This window comes from Lepidochelys kempii, chromosome 28, assembly GCF_965140265.1.
Source record: "Lepidochelys kempii isolate rLepKem1 chromosome 28, rLepKem1.hap2, whole genome shotgun sequence".
Taxonomy (NCBI): Eukaryota; Metazoa; Chordata; order Testudines; family Cheloniidae; genus Lepidochelys; species Lepidochelys kempii.
Genome location: NC_133283.1, coordinates 4,871,088 through 4,892,861, shown reverse-complemented (window position 1 = coordinate 4,892,861; position 21,774 = coordinate 4,871,088). Strand labels below are relative to the sequence as shown.

At 54.1% G+C, this 21,774-nt stretch overlaps 1 protein-coding gene across 2 annotated transcripts in view; it reads right to left on the bottom strand.

Moving 5' to 3' along the window:
* Nucleotides 1-21,774, bottom strand: part of LOC140904223 (uncharacterized) — a 94,284-nt gene that overhangs the window by 17,215 nt on the left and 55,295 nt on the right. The window contains exon 1 of one of the 2 annotated variants that reach the window (XM_073326652.1): nt 14,631-14,750. The exons of the other annotated variant lie outside the window; for it this stretch is intronic. Within the exon in view, the coding sequence (XP_073182753.1) occupies nt 14,631-14,675 (45 nt within the window). The 5' untranslated portion in view covers nt 14,676-14,750. Of the gene's footprint in view, nt 1-14,630; nt 14,751-21,774 lie in introns of those variants that run through there. 2 annotated transcript variants of the gene reach the window in all.

Genomic DNA, 21,774 nt, shown 5'->3' with positions numbered 1-21,774 from the left:
GCTGGGTGTAAACTAATTAAGGTGGTGGGATATAATTGGTTACATAATCATGTTACAATATGTTAGGATTGGTTAGTTAAATTTCAGGAAAATGATTGGTTAAGGTATAGCTAAGCCGAACTCAAGTTTTCCTATGTAGTCTGCAGTCAATCAGGAAGTGGGTGGGTGGGTGAGTGGGGGAAATGGGAACGGACGGGGGTGGGGAAATTGGAATCATGTTTTACTAAGGGGGGGAATGGGAACAGGGACACAGGTAAGGCTCTGTGGTGTCAGAGCTGAGAAGGGGGACACTAAGGAAGGGGGACACTAAGAAACTGGAATCATGCTTGCTGGAAGTTCACCCCAAGAAAAATCGAATTCTTTGCACCTTTGGACTTCGGGTATTGTTGCTCTCTGTTCATGCGAGAAGGGCCAGGGAAGGAAGTGGGTGAAGGAATAAGCCCCCTAACAGAGTCCCACCCCCACCCCGCTCAGAGCATCCAGGAAACACCAGGGTGAGGGGCGAAGAGAGAGCCCCTCGTCTCTCCCAGCAGATCCATCACACACCTACTAGCCACAGCCGGATACAGGAGATGGAGCCCCTAGCAGGGTCCAGGGCGAGCTCCCTGGTAGGAAGCCCAACACCCTCCTCCTTGTGAGGAGCTGGATATGAAGGGAGGGGCAGCTCCCCTGAGCCTCACATGTGGGTGCCCCCTTCATATCTCACAGCAGCTGCTGGTTAGCTGGATCAGGCTCCAGCACTGGGAGTCTGGGCCGTTTTCCCAGCCCCATCTAGGTGGGTTATTTTCTGTTCCACAAATTAGAGCATTTTCACTCCCAAACCTCATGGGTCTGTTCCTAGAATCTAGGCCACTTATTAAATAACTTCCAGCAGGTTTGCCACCCCCTCTCCTCCTTCCTTTCTCCACCCTGTGCATTTCCTTCCCCGCTCCAACCTCCAAACCAGACGGTGCAAAGCTTCCCCTCTCCGCTGTATTTGCTGCCCCTCTCCCTCCTGCAGGAACCCACCAGCAACTCCCCGATAATCCCTACATGAACTGGCTCCTCTGCAGCCATTTCTCTCCCCTGTCCCATGGGAGGACGGGATCAGCTGGAGGGAAACTTGGGCGTCATTCTGCAGCCTGGCAGGGCGAGAAGGGCCGTTGTGCAGGTTTAGGAACGGGCTTTAGTTCATTTCACATCACGATTCCCCCAGGCCCTTTCCCTGCAGACAGGCAGCCTAGATTCTGCCATGCTGGGAAAATGCTTGTTCTCTGTATTACAGTGTAGACCGGGCCCCTCCTGCCAGGCTAAGCCCACAGAGAGATTTTAACCCCCCTTCTCCCTCCCCCCACCCCGTAACAAAGTGTCTGAACACAGTGCTAGAAAAGAGCAGAACCAAAGGAGTCACTTAGGAGGATTCTCTCTGACCCCAGGGCAGCCACACCTGTTAAGCAAAAGTTAGCATATGTGACTTCATTTTGGTTTGGGGCCCACCATTGTCTAAAAGCAAACACATCATGCACCAGCAGGAGTGTTCCCCAGATACTGCATTCCTGTGACAACCCCCTCCTTGTTTCCAGCCTGTCTCGACTCCCGGTTTCTGTTCTTAACTCCCTGCCTCCTGGCCTTGATGCGAGCCTCCCATCCTGATAAGAAAGGCTACTGGTGCATTGCTTTAGGACCATGTTGTGTGGCTGAAATAATGGTTTAGCACGGGGGATGCACTTAGCAGGGATAGGTGGTAGATAAGGGAAGGATTTGTCGCAGCAGTTCTTGTGCGTGACCTATCGGGTATAATTCGCAGCAGTTTGTGTGCGTGACCAATTAGGTATAATTCATAACAGTTTTGGAGACCACGAAGGGACCCTCGGCTCGCCCGAACAAGCGAGACCGCACTCCTCCTCTCGGACAGCTCCAGCCGGCACAGGGTGAGTTCACCTTTGAGAACTCCAAGGAGGGGGTGTGTGAGCCGTCGCTTCGGCGATAAGGCAGCACATTTTGTGTCCTTTTGGTAGCCCATTATGGGTTCTGGGCAAAGTGTAAGTAAGGGGACCCCTTTGGCTGAAATTCTCGAGAATTGGGGGAATATTTCTGGTACCCATGGGTTAGGTAAAAAGAAAGCAGTAATCTTGTGCAAGGTTGAGTGGCCAGCACTAACAACTCAAACACCTCTCGAATGGCCACCGGATGGTTCCTTTGCTGGGGAAAAATTAACAGCGCTTAGGAAAAGGCTGGAGAACAAAGCTCCAGCCCAGATGGATTATTGGTATGTATGGGACAACTGGGCTTACGCGCGTGTGAAAGGACGTCCTCTTTCCTCCTCCTTTTCTTATTCATCTCAGGGGTCTCCAGCCCCGCTCTCTGCTATGCCTGCTTCTGCCCCTCCTCCGGCTTACCCTCGGCTTTCTGACTTATGCCCGTCACCTCCTTGCTTGCCAATTAGCCGTGCTTTCTGTCCAGCTGACAAGCCTCATCGGGGGAGGACTCGGGTAGCCCTTGTAAGTGAGAATATTTAAGAGAAGAGAGCAGGAGGGCTGGGGGGCTAGTTAAGAAGCCCACCCTCCTTGTTAAATTGGTAGTGGGACAAAGCTGGTGTTCATGGAAGGGACAGTTCAGAGAAAAAAACAGGATCGGGCCCAAGCGGGCAGGCAACAGGTGGAAAGATTGGAAAACAGGTTGAAAACTTGGAGGTCATAGTGAAAAAAGAGGAGTAAATAATTACAGGAATGAGAAACGTAAATCCCGGAATAATACTTAGAATGGTAAAATCTAAGTTAATTGGGGGTCAAGATAAGCAAGTAATTTAAAAAAGAAAAGTAAAAAGTTAACTCTCTAGTTGCTGAAAAGAATTAAGCAGTTAAACTTTGTGAAATATCGGGGAAAAAAAAGAATTCTTGGTTTCTTTGGAGCCATTTTGAGGAAAATTGGCCCTTTTCCAAAGGAATGCAATTATACAGTGCTACTTAATTAATATCTTATTAGGCTCCAAGGGGCTACAATAGGTGGTGTCTTCCTTTTCAGGTCGCTGTGTGTTTGACAGCAGGAGTTAAAAGTAAAAGGCAATCAAAAGTCTGGTAAAGTTTATTGTGCCCTTTTAAAAGTAAGAATCTTTAAGCTGTGGATCCAAAAGCAAGCTGGAAAGCATTTGTTTTAATGTAAATTACCTAACTGATAAGGTAGAGGCCACTGAAACCTGGGCTGCCTATAAAACAAATACAAGAAAATATGGGTAATTCCTCCATTTTGCCTGCAATTAACAAGGATATTTGTATAAAAAGGAGATATTTTAAGCAATGACTGACTGCCCAGAAGGGGTAGATCTATGTTCTTTTTGTCTTTCAGAAAATCAGAGAAAACTGATGCCAGCTGAAAAGCAATTCAACATCTCATGAACTTACTGGCACAATAGGAATTCTGGTCTGTGTTCTATGTCCTGTCTTGCGGTGTTTGTCTTGTGGCCAGAATTGCTGTGTTTAATTTTTCATAGGACAGTTTAGTTTAAAACTAAATAGAAGGGTTAAATCAAAATGCAGATACTTGTTTTATTCAACTTGGAATACAAAAAGAAAAGGAGTACTTGTGGCACCTTAGAGACTAACCAATTTATTTGAGCATGAGCATGAGCATCTGATGAAGTGAGCTGTAGCTCACGAAAGCTCATGCTCAAATAAATTGGTTAGTCTCTAAGGTGCCACAAGTACTCCTTTTCTTTTTGCGAATACAGACTAACACGGCTGTTCCTCTGAAACTTGGAATACAAAGTGTTTGGATAATATCAGAAAAATGTGATAGACTAAAGTTTAATACATTTGCTTAAGTAAAAAAAAAAAAAAAAAATTTCATTGGCCAGATCTTTTAATTGAAAAAAATTGTTGTTAAAATTCGCACACCAACAGTCTTTGGAAGCGAGGACATGGAAGGTTAACCACTCCCCACATTATACATGGGATCCTTCTGGCTACCTCACATTTCTAGCCAGAGGGCTGGGGAGGGAGGAAAGCTATTGGACACCAGAGGTTGTACCAAGCGGACTCCTCAAAAGTGGGTGTGCTTGTCCTGGCTTGTTGCTCCAAAGCTCCGTAATAAAGTCATTTTCCTAGAAGGGTGTATGTGGCATACGTTGAACAATAAGACGAAAGTGCTCTATAATGGGCAATGTACACGTGTTCCTTTTTGAACAAAGGTGTGGGAGTGGAAAGTGAAAGTTCCCTTTGCCGGTTAATAAAAGCCAAGAAGGGGAAAAGAAATAAAACGGAGGATGAGCTAATTCAACGCTGTAGCTGGCAGGCTCGGTCCAAAGATAAGACACTGGCCTTGCCCAAGGACACTGCTCACAGCTAGGATTTGGCTGACAGCCAAGAAAGAGGGGGGCTTGAATGTGCCCAGGCAGCTGTGAGATCTGCAGCACACTGCCAGACATTAATGAAATGTGTGAGGTCTCTGTATTTACAGGTGAAAGGAGTCCTGCTTCAAGAATCCTGAGCAAACCTGCCATTTGTTAAAACCAGGTGACTGGGTCTACATAAAGGTCCATCAACAAAAGACTATTCTGGCCCCATGCTGGAAAGGCCCTTATTAAGTCCTGCTAACTACCAACACCGCTGTGAAGTGCCAAGGACTGACTGCCTGGGCCCATGCTTCTTACTGCAAAAAGACCCCTCCGCCTCAAGGTGACTTCACTTCGACTACTGATCAGCCTCCTTCTGGGTTTTTTTTTCTTTCCTCCTTTTGGACAGCAGGGAAAAGGACAAGGTGAAGTGCTCGTCACCTCTCCCTTGTCCACTGACAGAGCTAACCTGCATTCAGTATTTGCTAAAGAAACCAAAGCACGGCAGGGTGATGTGCTCGTAACCTCTCCCCTGTATAATGCAAAACCATGCCTGTTCCAAGAGAGAAGAAGGAACGCCTGCTCTGCTGAAACCACCAAGATCCAAGGATTCCTGACTGCAAAAGACACTGAGAATTGGCCTTGGTGGCGAAGACGGAGCATTGTACATTGGCAGGGAGGGAGTTGCGGGATGTATTCTTGGGAATGTGCAGTGAAGCGGTGGGGTGGGTTTATTCCAGGGGCTGGAATCTGTTCCTGTGGGCAAGTATGAATACCAGAAACGCCTTACAGCCACGAACATTACTCCCACCCTCTGCCACCACTCCTTTGCAGGTAAAGGTTCCTGGCTCCATCACAGCTACGTTAAGTTGGCGCTGGGACTCCCACCTGACCCTGACAAGCCATTGGACGAGCCACTTCACGAATGAACACCACGACCAACCCATGGATTGAGCTTTCCAGCTATAGGGACATTTATAGCCCACCAGGACTTCTTGTGTTCCTGTTTATCGGACTTACATTGGTGGCGTTGTTTTTTGTATGGTATAGAGAAGGACGCCGACATTGGTAGGGTTTGCCTGGGAGGTTCCTCTCCCTATTCCCAAGTCCAGTACAAGGATGGGAGGGCAATAGCTTCTTGAATTTAACCTGTGCTATCAAACAGGGTGTAAATCGAACGCAGTGTTGGATTTGTATTCATACCCCCACATATTTAGGTCAGGGGGTCCCGTTGGTAGGGGTACGTATCCCCCTTAATCGAACACTCCAAACTAAGCTATGGGCAAACACTACATTCAACTGGAATGTTACGATCCAAAGATGGTCTCTGGAGGATGGTGTGGATTGCACTCTCAGCAAATATGCGGATGATACTAAACTGGGAGGAGTGGTAGATACGCTGGAGGGCAGGGATAGGATACAGAGGGACCTAGACAAATTGGAGGATTGGGCCAAAAGAAATCTGATGAGGTTCAATAAGGATAAGTGCAGGGTCCTGCACTTAGGACGGAAGAACCCAATGCACCGCTACAGACTAGGGACCGAATGGCTAGGCAGCAGTTCTGCGGAAAAGGACCTAGGGGTGACAGTGGACGAGAAGCTGGATATGAGTCAGCAGTGTGCCCTTGTTGCCAAGAAGGCCAATGGCATTTTGGGATGTATAAGTAGGGGCATAGCGAGCAGATCGAGGGACGTGATCGTCCCCCTCTATTCGACATTGGTGAGGCCTCATCTGGAGTACTGTGTCCAGTTTTGGGCCCCACACTACAAGAAGGATGTGGATAAATTGGAGAGAGTCCAGCGAAGGGCAACAAAAATGATTAGGGGACTGGAACACATGAGTTATGAGGAGAGGCTGAGGGAGCTGGGGTTGTTTAGTCTGCAGAAGAAAAGAATGAGGGGGGATTTGATAGCTGCTTTCAACTACCTGAGAGGTGGTTCCAGAGAGGATGGTTCTAGACTATTCTCAGTGGTGGAAGAGGACAGGACAAGGAGTAATGGTGTCAAGTTGCAGTGGGGGAGGTTTAGGTTGGATATTAAGAAAAACTTTTTCACTAGGAGGGTGGTGAAACACTGGAATGCGTTGCCTAGGGAGGTGGTGGAATCTCCTTTCTTAGAAGTTTTTAAGGTCAGGCTTGACGAAGCCCTGGCTGGGATGATTTAACTGGGAATTGGTCCTGCTTCGAGCAGGGGGTTGGACTAGATGACCTTCTGGGGTCCCTTCCAACCCTGATATTCTATGATTCTATTGATATGGTGGCCCAGGGTAATTATGCTTTATGTGTGTCATGATATAAGGGCACGGAAAATACAGTTTTTGTGGAAAATTTTGTGGGATGCAAGGACACCACCCAGATCAGCTCTGGTGCGGGAGGCCCCTCTACCGACTCTGGGGCCCCGTGGCCAGTCCCCGAGGGGTCTGGCTGGTATTGGTTATGCAATCACACAGCCTATAAGGTTCTCCCAGCAGGATGGTGTGGTCCGAGTACCTTAGGGGCGATAGTACCCGCCGTGACAGTACACCAGACCCTGACCCAGGGAGAGATCCGCAATCTAGTATGAAGAAACCGACGAAGTATTCCTTTAAACCCTCTTTCTCAACGGCCCACCGGCTTTCACTCCTTTGCGTGATGGTTTCTGCCCTGGTTGGGAGTAAGCGAACTAGAAAAAGCTATAGTTAACATTTCAGCTGCTTTGAAACTAATGCCAAATGCAACTGCAGATGCCTTATCTGCCCTTCAAATTGAAGTCACTCAGGTATCCCAAACTACATTGCAAAACCGCCTAGCCCTGGATTATCTTCTTGCAAATCAGGACGGGGTTTGTGCTCTGGTTAACTCAAGCTGTTGTGTATTTGTAAATCAGCAGCACAGGGTGGAAACTGACATCCACCTCCTCATGCAGCAGGCAGGCGTATTGCACCACATCAGCCTCGACACTACCAACGCTGGATTCCAGGAGGTCTGGGACTGGCTCACCTCATGGCTACCGAATGTGGGGGCTTGGGGACGGCGTATTTTGTATTTCATTCTTTTGGCTGTTCATTGCTTTTGTGTTATTTTTTGTATGCCTACAATGTTGTGGTATGTGCTATCGGCAACTGCTAACCCTGCATCACGGTTACTCAGCCCCGATATAGTTTACTGACGTACAAAAGAAAAGGGGGGACTGTTAAGGAAAAGTTAGCACATGTGCATATGTGACTTCATTTTGGTTTGGGGCCCACCATTGTCTAAAAGCAAACACATCATGCACCAGGAGGAGTGTTCCCCAGATACTGCATTCCTGTGAAAACCCCCTCCTTGTTTCCAGCCTGTCTCGACTCCCGGTTTCTGTTCTTTGTCTGTTCCTAACTTCCTGCCTCCCGGCCTTGATGCGAGCCTCCCATCCTGATAAGAAAGGCTACTGGAGCATTGCTTTAGGACCATGTTGTGTGGTTGAAATAATGGTTTAGCACGGGGGATGCACTTAGCAGGGATAGGTGGTAGATAAGACAAGGGTTTGTCTATTGGAGAAGGTTTCCGATGCACGAGGGCAACATGCTTTGCTAAAAGGTATATAATCTCTGTAGAATCGGCATTCGGGGTCCCCTCCTGATTAGCAGGGGGGCACCATGTTCGAGCGTAATAAACTTAGTATCTTTGGGAACTCTGCAGTTGTGGACTTTGTTCGTGTGCCTCAGCCTAGACTCGAACTGTGCGTGACCTATCGGGTATAATTCGTAGCAATTCTTGTGCGTGACCTATCAGGTATAATTCGCAGCAGTTTGTGTGCGTGACCAATTAGGTATAATTTGTAACACACCCCAGCAGGAGGGATGTGGAGTCAGGAACTGGCTTTTCCTCTCTCTGATCCTCACCTTGTCCACAGGAAAGTGATTCTGCCCAGGGATGCTGCAATACAAGTGTCTGGGCAGATGGGAGATCTAGAAATCCCTCTCACCACTTATTTCTCCCACTACCCCTTTCAGCCTCTTTCCTCCCTTCTAGCTCCTTTGCCCTGTCCCCTCCCCCTGCCCCCTGGCCGGGAAAGCCCCATTCCTGGGTTGGTTGCTCCCCCATGGCTGGATTTGCTCCTGCAATTGCTAACAGAAGGAGAAATGAGGAAGGGCCGTTTGTGCAGAGTCACTTTCATGGCAGACCCCAGCACTTTCCCCGAGCTCTCCCAATTACCTGGAGTCTCTGGCTCAGAATTTAGCATTAACAGGGCCCAGGGCTGCCCCAGGGGGTGAGTACCAGCTGGAGAAAGTCCTCACCTCAGGTGGGCACAGAGGAAGCCTTCATTCAGGTCACCTCCCAGCACAGCTCCCGCTGGGGGAGCAGCAGCTGCCCAGATCGCAATGGAGGCTGCAGGGTCTGACCAGGAAGCTGAACCCCCATATCCTGAGCAGAGGGGGACAGAGTGTCTGAGCCGCCTTCCCTCCCTTAGCTCTCTGGGGAGAGCAGTGCATGAAACCATCTCCTCACAGAGGGAATTGCTGATCTCATTTGTCCCACTGTCCATCTGGAGTCACTTCTTGTCTGTCTCTTGCAGTGACTCCGGATTAACACTGGTCTCAGAACCACAAACACTGACTCCGGATTAACACTGGTCTCAGAACCACAAACACTGTTCCGAAAGGATGAGGCCAGAATCCTCCTCAACAGATCACTGTGTGGGAGCACTCACCCCCTTCCCACCTCCCTCAACCCCCAGATCTCGGGCACGGACTCAGGGCAAGAATTTTCCCCACAGAACTGGAAGTTCCTGCAGTTTTCCAGAGGGAAGAGAAGCAAAATCGGTGGTGGTTTCACCTCATAGTGTCTGATAAGCGGGCAGAAAGTTCTCACCACGCCCTGCTGGCCACTCACACAGGCAGAGGGAGCCCGGGGGGACGCTTCTTTAACAGGAGAAGGGAAGGCCTGGAGGGGCCAAAATAGATAAGAAATGTCCATGTCCCGTCACTAGCAAATAATGGCCACCATGGATCCACCCCAGAGGTGGCTGCATCTTTGCACTGCGGGAAGCCGCCCCTCACGGAGACCCTTTGTCACGGGGTTTGGGATACTTCTGGACCCACGCTGTACTCAGAGGGACCTCCTCATCCCGTGCCAGCTGGAGAAAAGAAAAGGGTCCAGCCAACTCTCCTGTTACCAACTGGGAACCACTGATCCCCCAAACAGGGGGAGGCCCCTGGCTTTGATGGGTATTGAATCTATGGCTGATCTCTTTAATCGGCAAGTATTTTAACAGGGCAAAATTATTCATAGATAACTAGAGAGAAAGTGGGGCAAATGTTTAGGGTATTTTAGGTCAGTCTTTGAGATTTGCAGAGAAAACGGGTCACAAACTACGAGAAAAACACCGAGATTGGCGGGGGTTTTATATGGCTATTAAATAACAGAGCGGGAAAAGGGGAAATGTTTGAAGGGATTTTATATGACTGCCCAACACATAAACAAAGTAATGTGTTTCCCCACCCCACCATTCACATGGGGAGCAGGGAGCCCTTTGAGGAGCTGCTTTAAGAGGGCAAGGGAGGGCAGATGCAGCAGGAAGGTCCCTGGAAGAGGGAAAGGGGCAGTAGCAGGAGGTGGGCAAGTGATTGGCAATTGGTGGCTGGGGGCAACTGTGTTGATAGCTTGGGGGACGCCACTGGGATTGGGTAGCCGGGGTCCTGGGGGACACTTGCTCTTCCCCTCCCCGCCCTGGCAGAGAACGGCCACCCCATCCCCATCCCAGAGGCAGCCGAGTACCAGGGCTCCCCCGAAGAGCCCCCACTGACCCCGATCCCTTTGGGGGGAATGACTCAGGGCGACATTTCCCCACCTGAACACAAATTAGCGCCGGTAAAATGGGTGCTGAGACTGGGGGGAGATTTTAAACTGACATTTGATGATTATGGAGAGAACAGGGGGAAATCGGGGCAGGGGAGACCAGAGAGCGGATGCTTGGAGGGGAAAGGGGGGGATCTCTCTGGATTTTAAAGCCACGCGTGGCACTGAGAGAGAAAAGGGGAAGAACTAGGGGGCACAAACAGGGACAGGGACAATTAACTGCCCTCCCCCGGGGAATTTCCTGGCTGCCCAGAGACAGTGCAACCCCACAGCTGCCCCACTGACCTCCCCCCACCCCCCGGGCCCCAGTCTCTGTCCCCACCTGGGTTCCAGCTGTGCCCCTCGGATCTCGGGGCTTTGTTCTCCCCGGCTCCTGCCTCCTTCCTCCCGGCGGCTCCAGCCCCTTCCTGTGCCCGGCAAACCCCCGCCCGGCTGCCGCGCTGGGACCCGACCCCGGCCCCGGTCCCCGGCCCCCGGCAGCGCTTTGCCCGGCGGTGACTTCGCAGCCGGAGGAGGAGACGGGGGCTGGTCAGAGGCGGGGCAGGGACCGGGCTGTTTGCTCGCAGGACGCCTGGGTTCTCTGCCTGGCTCTGGGAGGGGAGTGGGGTTTGGTGGGTTAGAGCAGGGGGGGTCTGGGAGCCAGGACTCCTGGGTTCTCTCCCTGGCTCTGGGAGGGGAGTGGGGGGTAGTGGGTTAGAGCAGGGGGGGTCTGGGAGCCAGGACTCCTGGGTTCTCTCCCCGGCTCTGGGAGGGGAGTGGGGGGCTGGTGGGTTAGAGCAGGGGGGTCTGGGAGTCAGGACTCCTGGGTTCTCTCCCTGGCTCTGGGAGGGGAGTGGGGGGTAGTGGGTTAGAGCAGGGGGGGTCTGGGAGTCAGGACTCCTGGGTTCTCTCCCCGGCTCTGGGAGGGGAGTGGGGGGCTGGTGGGTTAGAGCAGGGGGGGTCTGGGAGCCAGGACTCCTGGGTTCTCTCCCTGGCTCTGGGAGGGGAGTGGGGGGTAGTGGGTTAGAGCAGGGGGGGTCTGGGAGTCAGGACTCCTGGGTTCTCTCCCTGGCTCTGGGAGGGGAGTGGGGGCTGGTGGGTTAGAGCAGGGGGGGTCTGGGAGTCAGGACTCCTGGGTTCTCTCCCTGGCTCTGGGAGGGGAGTGGGGGCTGGTGGGTTAGAGCACGGGGGGTCTGGGAGCCAGGACTCCTGGGTTCTCTCCCTGGCTCTGGGAGGGGAGTGGGGGGTAGTGGGTTAGAGCAAGGGGGGTCTGGGAGCCAGGACTCCTGGGTTCTCTCCTTAGCTCTGGGAGGGGAGTGGGGGGTAGTGGGTTAGAGCAAGGGGGGGTCTGGGAGCCAGGACTCCTGGGTTCTCTCCTTAGCTCTGGGAGGGGAGTGGGGGGTAGTGGGTTAGAGCAAGGGGGGGTCTGGGAGTCAGGACTCCTGGGTTCTCTCCCTGGCTCTGGGAGAGGAGTGGGGGGTAGTGGGTTAGAGCAGGGGGGGCTGGGAGCCAGGACTCCTGGGTTCTGTCTATGAGGGAGGGTGCCTAGCTGGCATTGTCTCTCTCATCCCCCTTAATCTTGCTAACAAATCTGGAGCACGGGTCCCATGCAGAGGGGAGGCTTGGAGGACCAATGATGCCCTGGGACCTTTTCAAGGTCTGATCGCCCCCTGCTCCCATTTCGAGGGGGGAGGAGATGGGGCTGCCCTGTGCCTATTGCAAGGACATGAAAGGAACAGGAGGGGACTAGAGGCCACCACGGGGCATTTCGCCAGTCCAGGTCCCGGCTCACTCCTGGGTTCTCTGCTGGCTCTGGGATGACAGTGGGGTCTAGTGGTTAGAGCAGGGGGCTGGGGGAATGGGAGCCAGGATGCCTGGGTTCTAATCCTTGGTGTCTCACTTTGGGGGATGTTTGCCCCTCCGTGCCTCAGTTTCCCCTGAGTAACCTGAAGCTGATTACGGCTTCTCATGGGGTTGTGGGAAAAGCTGGGAGTCTGGGGGGGGGGGCGGGGAGCATCCTCACATCTCCCCCACCCTGGTTCTTCCCAATCCCTGTTGTGGCCGAGTCCTGCTACACGCTGGGTGTCCCTGATCCGGCGGGAGGCCAGTCAAGCACCACTTGGCTGACCAGCACGCTACAGTTCAGCGTTCTATGACACCCATCCCGTGCGGTACCAGGCCAGTATATTATGGGACTCCATTAATAAAGAACTAAAGGAGGTCAATGTAATTAATGCCAATCAACATGAGTTTGTGGAAAACAGATCCATCAGTCTAACCTGAGATCTTTTTTGAGGCGAGGACAAGTTTAGTTGACAAAGGTAATAGCACTAGGAGAATAGACTTAGACTTCTGTAAGGTGTTGGACTGGGTAGCACACATTTTGGTTGCAAAATGCGTGCTACAAAATGAAAACGGCCCACATGAAATGGATTAAAACCTGGCTAAATGAACGGTCACAAAATGTAACTGTAAATGGGGACTGTGACGAAGTGGGACTGTTAATATTTTCTCCGAATGCTGTGTGTGTGCCTCAGTTTCCCCTATGCATTTCTTAAGTCTCTTGGTGGTGGGATAAGGGGGTGTGATCGCTGCAGAGCCCTAGAGGGCAGGGGTCTGCACAGAGAATGGCCGACACCCTGTTTCCTCACAACTGATGGCCTGGGACCCTCCCCTGCAAGGTGCCAACTGAAGGGGTTGGAGAACAAAGAGATCAGGTGGCCTCCTGGCCTGGGAAAGAGACAAAGGCCAAAGGACGGGGGTCTGAGTTTGGAGCTGGCTGGGGAAACGGAGGGAGGCCCAGCACCGGGGTCTGGGCTCCCCATCCCCGAAGATGGACGTGACTGAGGGATCCTGTTGTCTGTACCTACAAGCTCTGGTTTGGACTGTGTTCCTGTCGTCTAATAAACCTGTTTTACTGGCTGGCTGAGAGTCAAAGTGAACCGCAGGAAGTGGGGGGTGCAGGGCCCTGACCCCCCCCACGCTCCGCTCCGTGACAGGGACTAAGGGTGTTTCCAGTGAGGCCCTGCAGGGATTGGTTCTTGGCCCAATGCTATTTAATATCTTTAATCAATGACCTGGAAGAAAACAAAATCATCACTGAGAAAGTTTGCAGAGGACACAAAAACTGGGGCAGCAGAAAACAATGGAGAGGAGGGTCACTGCAATCTGGAGTGCTTGATAAACTGGGTGCAAGCAAACAATATGCAAATTAATACCTCTTAAAATGTAACTATATATAGCTAGGAACAAGGAGCCTCAGCGATACTTACAGGATGGGGGACTCTCCGGGGAAGCAGTGACTCTGAAAAAGATCTGGGGCCCAAATTCAGGAAGGACGTGGATACATTGGAGAGGAGTCAGAGAAGAGCCATGACGAAAGGATTAAAAAACCGACCTGAGCGCGAGAGACTTCAGGAGTTCAATCTAGTTAGCTTGCCGAAGAAAAGGTTAAGGGGTGAGTTGATTATAATCTAGAAGTACCTACGTCAGGAGTGGCCAATAATTTTTGCAGGGGGGGGGGGCACTCCATGAATGTTGGTAAGTCGTCACCAGCCGCACGCTTCTACGATATTAATGGAGAGGGTGCGAGGTCTGGAAGGGAATCTGGGTGCGGGGAGGGGGGGTGTCTGACCTGGGGCAGGGGTGCAGGCTCTGGCCGGGAGGTGCTTGCCACAGGCGGCTCCCGGCCGTGCCCACACCTGCAAGCACCACCCCTGCAGCTCCCTTTGGCCGGTTTCTGCAGAGATGGGCCAGCAGCTGCTTCCGGGAGCGGCGTGGGGCCATGGCAGGCAGGCAGCCTGCCTGAGCCCCGCTGCACTGCGGGGCTTTTAGCAGCTCGGACTCAGAGATCCCAAGGGGGCAGAGGAGGCGGGACAGAAATGTTAGATGGGCCGGATCCGGCCTGTATTTTGCCCGCCCTTGAGGTACGTGGAGAACAAATATTTAATACTGGGCTTTTCAGTCTAGTAAATTGAAGCCAGATGACTTCTGAGTGGAAATAAGGCACAAATTGTTTAAAGTGAGACTATTTAACTACTGGAACAATTTCCCAAGGGTCACGGTAGATGCTCCATCCCTGGCAATTTTTATATCGAGATTGGACGTGTTTCTGCTCCAGGAATGATTGTGTGATACAGGGGGTCAGACTAGAGGATTGCGAAGGTCCTGCTACGGCGTGTCCACCCCACACAGCCTCCCCCCGAAAAGGCGTTAATTAGGCCAATTAACCTAGAGGCTGCACCTGGAGGAAAGCCTTGGGCTGCTAGGGTCTAATTGCGGATGAAATCCAGCTGGGCAAGGAGCTGAGTGGGCTCTTTAAAGAGAGGAAATGGGCAGGTTTAAGGTTGCCAATTTTGGTTTTCCTGGAGGTTTCATCCCTAATTTTTAATTAAAGATTTGCTCTTCAGTGCCTGGAGACTCCAGGATAACTGGAGGTTTGGCAACCCTCAGCAGCAGGGCCGGATTTACACCTTACGGGCCCCCTTAGGCTCTGCATCTTCAGCGCCCCCCTGCCGACAACTGACCCTCGGGTTTTCCATAGAGTTGGTGAGCTGATTCTCCACCTGCATCCCAAGGAGGTGCTGCCCAGGAGCGAGTAGGGTGGGCCTCCGTCACAGGTCCCTGCTGGCCTTGGTCTCAATGAATTTTCCACTCCCTTAAGTATAGGAAGGATGTTCGCTACTCTCCGGTCGTAGGGTGCTACCCTGGATAGAGAGAGGTCGTAAAAATCCTTGTACAGACTGGCAATCTCCTATGCCAGTTGGTTCGCTATTCTGGGGGGTAAAAGACATCCCGCGACCCCAGACTGATCCTGCCCAGCCCAGCCCCCCAATCCCCTGCCCCCAGAAGACAAAGCCTCCCACGCTGGGGAGGGGGTGTCAATTCTCTGGGGGAGGAATTTGGGGGTGCCCCTGTGGGGGTGCGGGAGACACCCAGAGCAACTATAGTGGGGAGGGAGTGTCAGTTCTCAGAGGGGAATTTGTGGGTGTGGGGGTGTCAGTTCTCGAGGGGAGCAATTTGGGGGGTGCGCTCGTAGGGTGGGGAAACACCCAGTGCAATTACAGCAGGGGAGGGACTATAAGGTGGGTAGAAAGCTGGCTAGATCTTCGGGCTCAATGGGGAGTGATCAATGTTTCAATGATCAATGGATCAAAGGCTCCATGTTTAGTTGGCAGCTGGTATAAAGCAGAGTGCCCCAAGGGTCGGTCCTGGGGCCGGTTTTGTTCAATATCTTCATTAATGACCTGGAGGATGCCGTGGATTGCACCCTCAGCAAGTTTGCAGAGGACACTAAACTGGGAGGAGAGGTAGATACGCTGGAGGGTAGGGATAGGATACAGAAGGACCTAGACAAATTGGAGGATTGGGCCAAAGGAAATCTGATGAGGTTCAATAAGGATAAGTGCAGGGTCCTGCCCTTAGGACGGAAGAACCCAATGCACCGCTACAGACTAGGGGCCGAATGGCTCGGCAGCAGTCCTGCAGAAAAGGACCTAGGGGTGACAGTGGACGAGAAGCTGGATCTGAGTCAGCAGTGTGCCCTTGTTGCCAAGAAGGCCAATGGCATTTTGGGATGTATAAGTAGGGGCATAGCGAGCAGATCGAGGGACGTGATCGTTCCCCTCTATTCAACATTGGTGAGGCCTCATCTGGAGTACTGTGTCCAGTTTTGGGCCCCACACTTCAAGAAGGATGTGGATAAATTGGAGAGAGTCCAGCGGAGGGCAACAAAAATGATGAGGGGACTGGAACACATGAGTTATGAGGAGAGGCTGAGGGAGCTGGGATTGTTTAGCCTGCAGAAGAGAAGAATGAGGGGGGATTTGATAGCTGTTTTCAACTACCTGCCAGGGGGGTCCAAAGAAGATGGATCTAGACTGTTCTCAATGGTAGCAGATGACAGAACGAGGAGTAATGGTCTCAAGTTGCAGTGGGGGAGGTTTAGATTGGATATTAGGAAAAACTTTTTCACTAAGAGGGTGGTGAAACACTGGAATGCGTTACCTAGGGAGGTGGTGGAATCTCCTTCCTTAGAGGTTTTTAAGGTCAGGCTTGACAAAGCCCTGGCTGGGATGATTTAATTGGGGATTGGTCCTGCTTCGAGCAGGGGGTTGGACTAGATGACCTTCAGGGGTCCCTTCCAACCCTGATCTTCTATGATTCTAAGAAGAAAATTTAAGAGGGGGGTATCAGTTCTCAGGAAGGGGGAATTTGGCAGCGGGGAGACACCCAGCCCAATTACAGCGGGGGGGGAGGGCAGGTGTCAGTTCTCGGGGGGGAATTTGGGGGTGCACCCGTGGGGATGGGGTGTCAGTTCTTGGGGGGTAATTTGGGGGTGCATGCGTGCGGGTGGGGAGACACCCAGCGCAGCTATGGTGGGCGAGCGGGGTCAGTTCTCGGGAGGTGGGAATTTGAGGGTGGGGAGACACCCAGCCCAATTATAGCAGGGGTGTCAGTTTTGGGGGGGAATTTGGGGGTGCACCCGTGGGGGTGTCAGTTCTCAAGGATGGGGGATTTGGGGGTGCACCCGCGGGGGTGTCAGTTTTTGGGGAGAATTTGGGGTGCAGCCGTGGGGGCGTCAGTTCTCGGGGAGGGGGGATTTGGGGGGCACCCGTGGGGGTGTCAGTTCTCAGGGAGGGGGGATTTGGGGGGCACCCGTGGGGGAGGGGGTGTCAGTTTTGGGGGGGAATTTGGGGCTACACCCATGGGGGTGTCAGCTCTCAGGGAGCGGGGGAATTTGGGGGTGCACCCGTGGGGGTGTCAGTTCTCGGGGAGGGGGATTTGGGGGGCAGCTGTGGGGGAGGGGGTGTCAGTTCTCAGGGAGGGGGGATTTCGGGGGCACCCGTGGGGGAGGGGGTGTCAGTTCTCGGGGAGGGGGGATTTGGGGGGCACCCGTGGGGGAGGGGGTGTCAGTTCTCGGGGAGGGGGGGATTTGGGGCTGTACCCGTGGGGGTGTCAGTTCTCAGGGAGCGGGGGAATTTGGGGGTGCACCCGTGGGGGTGTCAGTTCTCAGGGAGGGGGGATTTGGGGGGCAGCCGTGGGGGAGGGGGCGTCAGCTGTCGGGGAGGGGGGATTTGGGGGGCAGCCGTGGGGGAGGGGGCGTCAGCTGTCGGGGAGGGGGGATTTGGGGGGCAGCCGAGGGGGAGGGGGCGTCAGCTCTCGGGGAGGGGGGGTTTGGGGGGCAGCCGTGGGGGAGGGGGCGTCAGCTCTCGGGGAGGGGGGGTTTGGGGGGCAGCCGTGGGGGAGGGGGCGTCAGCTCTCGGGGAGGGGGGGTTTGGGGGGCAGCCGTGGGGGAGGGGGCGTCGGCGCTCGGGGAGGGGGGGTTTGGGGGGCAGCCGTGGGGGAGGGGGCGTCGGCGCTCGGGGAGGGGGGGTTTGGGGGGCAGCCGTGGGGGAGGGGGCGTCGGCGCTCGGGGAGGGGGGGATTTGGGGGGCACCCGTGGGGGAGGGGGCGTCGGCGCTCGGGGAGGGGGGATTTGGGGGGCACCCGTGGGGGAGGGGGCGTCGGCTCTCGGGGAGGGGGGGGTTTGGGGGGCAGCCGTGGGGGAGGGGGCGTCGGCGCTCGGGGAGGGGGGGTTTGGGGGGCAGCCGTGGGGGAGGGGGCGTCGGCGCTCGGGGAGGGGGGGTTTGGGGGGCACCCGTGGGGGAGGGGGCGTCGGCTCTCGGGGAGGGGGGGTTTGGGGGGCAGCCGTGGGGGAGGGGGCGTCGGCGCTCGGGGAGGGGGGGTTTGGGGGGCACCCGTGGGGGAGGGGAGACACGCAGCGCAGCTACGGCGGGCGAGAGGGGTCAGTTCCCGGGGGCGGGGCCGTGCGGCCGCCGGGAGCAGCCCGGAAGTGACGTCGCGCGTGCCGTGGCGTGGGGCTCCCTTGGGGGGGCTCCCGGAGGGCGGTTGGCGCCGCGCCGCGAACGCGGGACCGGGCACGTCATCGTGACCCGCCGAGCCCCGCCCAGCCCTGCAGGTCACGGGGGCGTGGCCGGGGGAGTGAATGTGGGGGGGGATGGGCAGGGGGCTATTGGAGGGGTCTGGGGGCTGTGTGGGGGAAGCGGGGTGGCTGGGGAAAGTGGGGGGGCTGGGGGGGCTGTGTGGGGGAGGCGGGGGGGCTGGGGAAAGCAGGGGGGCTGTGTGGGGGAAGCGGGGGGGCTGGGGGAAGCGGGGGGGCTGTGTGGGGGAAGCGGAGTGGCTGGGGGGGGCCGTGTTGGGGAAGCGGGGTGGCTGGGGGGGCTGTGTGGGGGAAGCGGGGGGGCTGGGGGAAGCGGGGGGGCTGTGTGGGGGAAGCGGGGGGGCTGTGTGGGGGAAGCGGGGGGGCTGTGTGGGGGAAGCGGGGGGGCTGTGTGGGGGAAGCGGAGTGGCTGGGGGGGGCCGTGTTGGGGAAGCGGGGTGGCTGGGGGGGCTGTGTGGGGGAGGCGGGGTGGCTGGGGAAAGCGGGGGGGCCTGGGGGGGCTGTGTGGGGGAAGTGGTGCGGCTGGGGGTGCAGGGTGACTGGGGGGGCTGTGTGGGGGAGGCGGGGGGGCTGGGGAAAGCAGGGGGGCTGTGTGGGGGAAGCGGGGGGGCTGTGTGGGGGAAGTGGTGTGGCTGGGGGTGCAGGGTGACTGGGGGGGCTGTGTGGGGGAGGCGGGGGGGCTGGGGAAAGCAGGGGGGCTGTGTGGGGGAAGCGGGGGGGCTGGGGGAAGCGGGGGGGCTGTGTGGGGGAAGCGGGGGGGCTGTGTGGGGGAAGTGGTGTGGCTGGGGGTGCAGGGTGGCTGGGGGGGGCTGTGTGGGGGAGGCGGGGTGGCTGGGGGCGGGCGTGTTGGGGAAGCGGGGGGGCTGGGGGGGCTGTGTGCGGGAGGCGGGGGGTGGCTGTGGGTTGATGCCTCTGTAGTTCATCCAGGCATGAATTCCAGGCATGCCATGGCCTGTATCCCACCGGCAGTCGGACTAGTCCAGTGGTTCCCAAAGCTTAACAACCCACAAACCCGTTTCACTAAAATGTCAAGTCTCGCGAGCCCCCTCCTAAAAATGAATGTTTCCCGGGATTTTCTCCTTTACCCGAGTATAAATGCTAAAAGCCGTGATCTTGGAAATATAAACTTTGTTTCTACGACATTCTTATTACACGCTATTTATTATTTTTCATCATTACAGTATTTTATAAAAAGAAAAGGAGGACTTGTGGCACCTTAGAGACTAACCAATTTATTTGAGCATGAGCTTTCGTGAGCTACAGCTCACTTCATCAGATGTTTACCGTGGAAACTGCAGCAGACTTTATATACACACAGAAATCATGAAACAATATTTTATTACATTCTGAAAACGGCAACACTCTTCCCAGATCTCACGGTGGCAGCTTGTATCACTTTGAATACGCCTGTTGTAAGAGGAGGCTCCTAGGTTTCCTCCAGGAGCATCGGATGTGAACCAGCCTGAAGGGCTTCAAGAAGCCAACGCAAAGAGTTCCCCTTACACAAGCATTCAGGTCTTGAGCGGTCCAGGCAAACAACGCGCCTTACAACGAAGCTTAAACTTGTTCTTTGTCATAATTTTAAAAACCATACGAGCTGCCTATTGAATTTTAAAAACAGCAAAAAAAAAAAGAAAAGAAAAAATCCACCTCCCTTTCCATTTCTTAAAAGGTGTCTTGGAGTTTAAATGTCCTCAGTGTGATAGAGATGCTTGCTTTGAGCTGCTCAGCTCTTGGAAGTGCAGGGGCTCCGGGCTGCTGGCCCCGTGCTGCCCGGGGTCCCTCGGGACAGCTCTGTCCACCATTAGGGAATTTTTTCCCTGGAACCCCCTGTAACATTTTGCGAACCCCCCAGGGGTTCATGAACCCCAGTTTGGGAACCACTGGACTAGAGGATCACAGTCCTCCCCTCTGGCCTTAGACTGTCTGAATCTAGGACTCTAAACTCCTGCAGTTGGTTCCCTGCTGAGTCTGAGCCAAATGATACAGAGCAACAGCAAGGCAAAGTATCACAGAGGTTTCCAGTGTTACCCCACAGCAGGTCCTCATTCAGACCCTTTGATAGGGATATGTGTCTGGACTGGATGGTGAAGGGGTTCTCGTGACCTGGTTGGAGGTCGGCAGGCGCTGAGGTTTTAGCCCGGGCAGTACTGACTGGGCAGTAATAAAGATCATTGGGGAGCGGTTAGACGCGAACGGTGTTCTTGCTACTGGCCGAGACTGGGTAAAGGGAGTAACGAAGGTAGTGATATCGGCCTGAGAACTGGGGAAGTTGTTCCACGTAACAGAACAGGGCCCCTGTGAATCCCTGGAATTGTGTGTTGTTAAAAAGGAGGTCCTGGCCATAGCTGCTGGGATTGTACCAATGATAACTGGAACTGCCCCTGATTTCAACACATTAGCTTTTAAGACTACATTGTTAGACTGAATTCGGAAATAAAGGTGATTTTAGGATCCAGAGATCCAGGTAGGAGGCACCCTGAGTTATAATAAGACATTTTTTGAGCGGTTGTTTGTTTTTTGAGACAAGCTAGGGAAGGAAATGACAGGAGAACTGAACCTGTCCAGGCAGTAACTTTTGCCATCAGCAGGCCTCCAGCTCTACAAGAGGAGCCGGGCGGAGAAAGGGGCCCAGTGCAGTATGGCATGTTAGAGGAAGAGGACAGGGAGGTGCAATGGGCACCTGAGGAGCAAGAAAGGGAAATGGATATGGATATCAGATGCGAAACAGAGGCTGTATGAAGGGACTGAGAGTGGAAGCATGGAGGAAGCACGTGATGGCAATTGGAAGCCCACAAGTGAGTTATTGTAGAGCGTTGTCCAGTTAGAGGGGCAAAAGGAATTGACTGACGGGTTCCTGTAACTCTCACAATGGACCCTGTATCATCAGTGCCACCCTGATAGCGGTGCCCGCCTTCCCGGACTCCTCCGAGGTAGTGGCCCACCTACAGTTTGACAAATGGGGGCATCCCATTGTAGGGGCAATAATGGGGAGATTAGGAAAAGCAACATGCCCCGCTAAGCTAATTGACACCAGTGCATCAGTATGTGTGCTTGGCAAGCAATGGCTTCCCGGGGACGCTGTGGCAACAGAAAATTCGAGACAACTAGTATCGTATACAGGGGAGACCATGAAAACCTTTATCGGGAGACCGATCCTGACCCACCCAGGGAATCGGGAGTCATGGGTAAAGTGATGTGTTCAGAAGCAGGATCAAATTGGGAATAGGGGTAAGGAGGATGGAATATTGGGAACGCCTTACCTTAATGAGGGGAGACGCATTGCGGATTTAGCCATTGGGTTCCTATGGGGAAATAGTGACGAGCCAGCAGAAACACTCACCCCCCTCCAGTAATGCTGTACGTAGGTGTGTGGCGGTAAAGGCCTCAGAAGGAGGGCAAGCTGAAGAAGGGGACCCATGGGTGGACAAGTTTCCTGGGGTATGGGCTGAAAATAAATCGGAGTGTGGGAAAATGGATGCTGAGGTTTTAATCCAAGGGCCTGACCCCACTCCACGGTGTCAATACGGTATCCTCAGGAGGCAGAGGAAGGAATAAAATCTTCCATAGAACGTTTGTTAGAACAGGGTGTCGTTGTGCAAATAATGCCCTGATTTGGCTTGTACTGAAATGGGATGGGAAGACCTGGAGAATGACCGTTGATTTTAGAGCATTAACTGCAGTAACCCCTGCCACTGCCCCGGGGGTGGCCAAGTACCAAGAAGTAG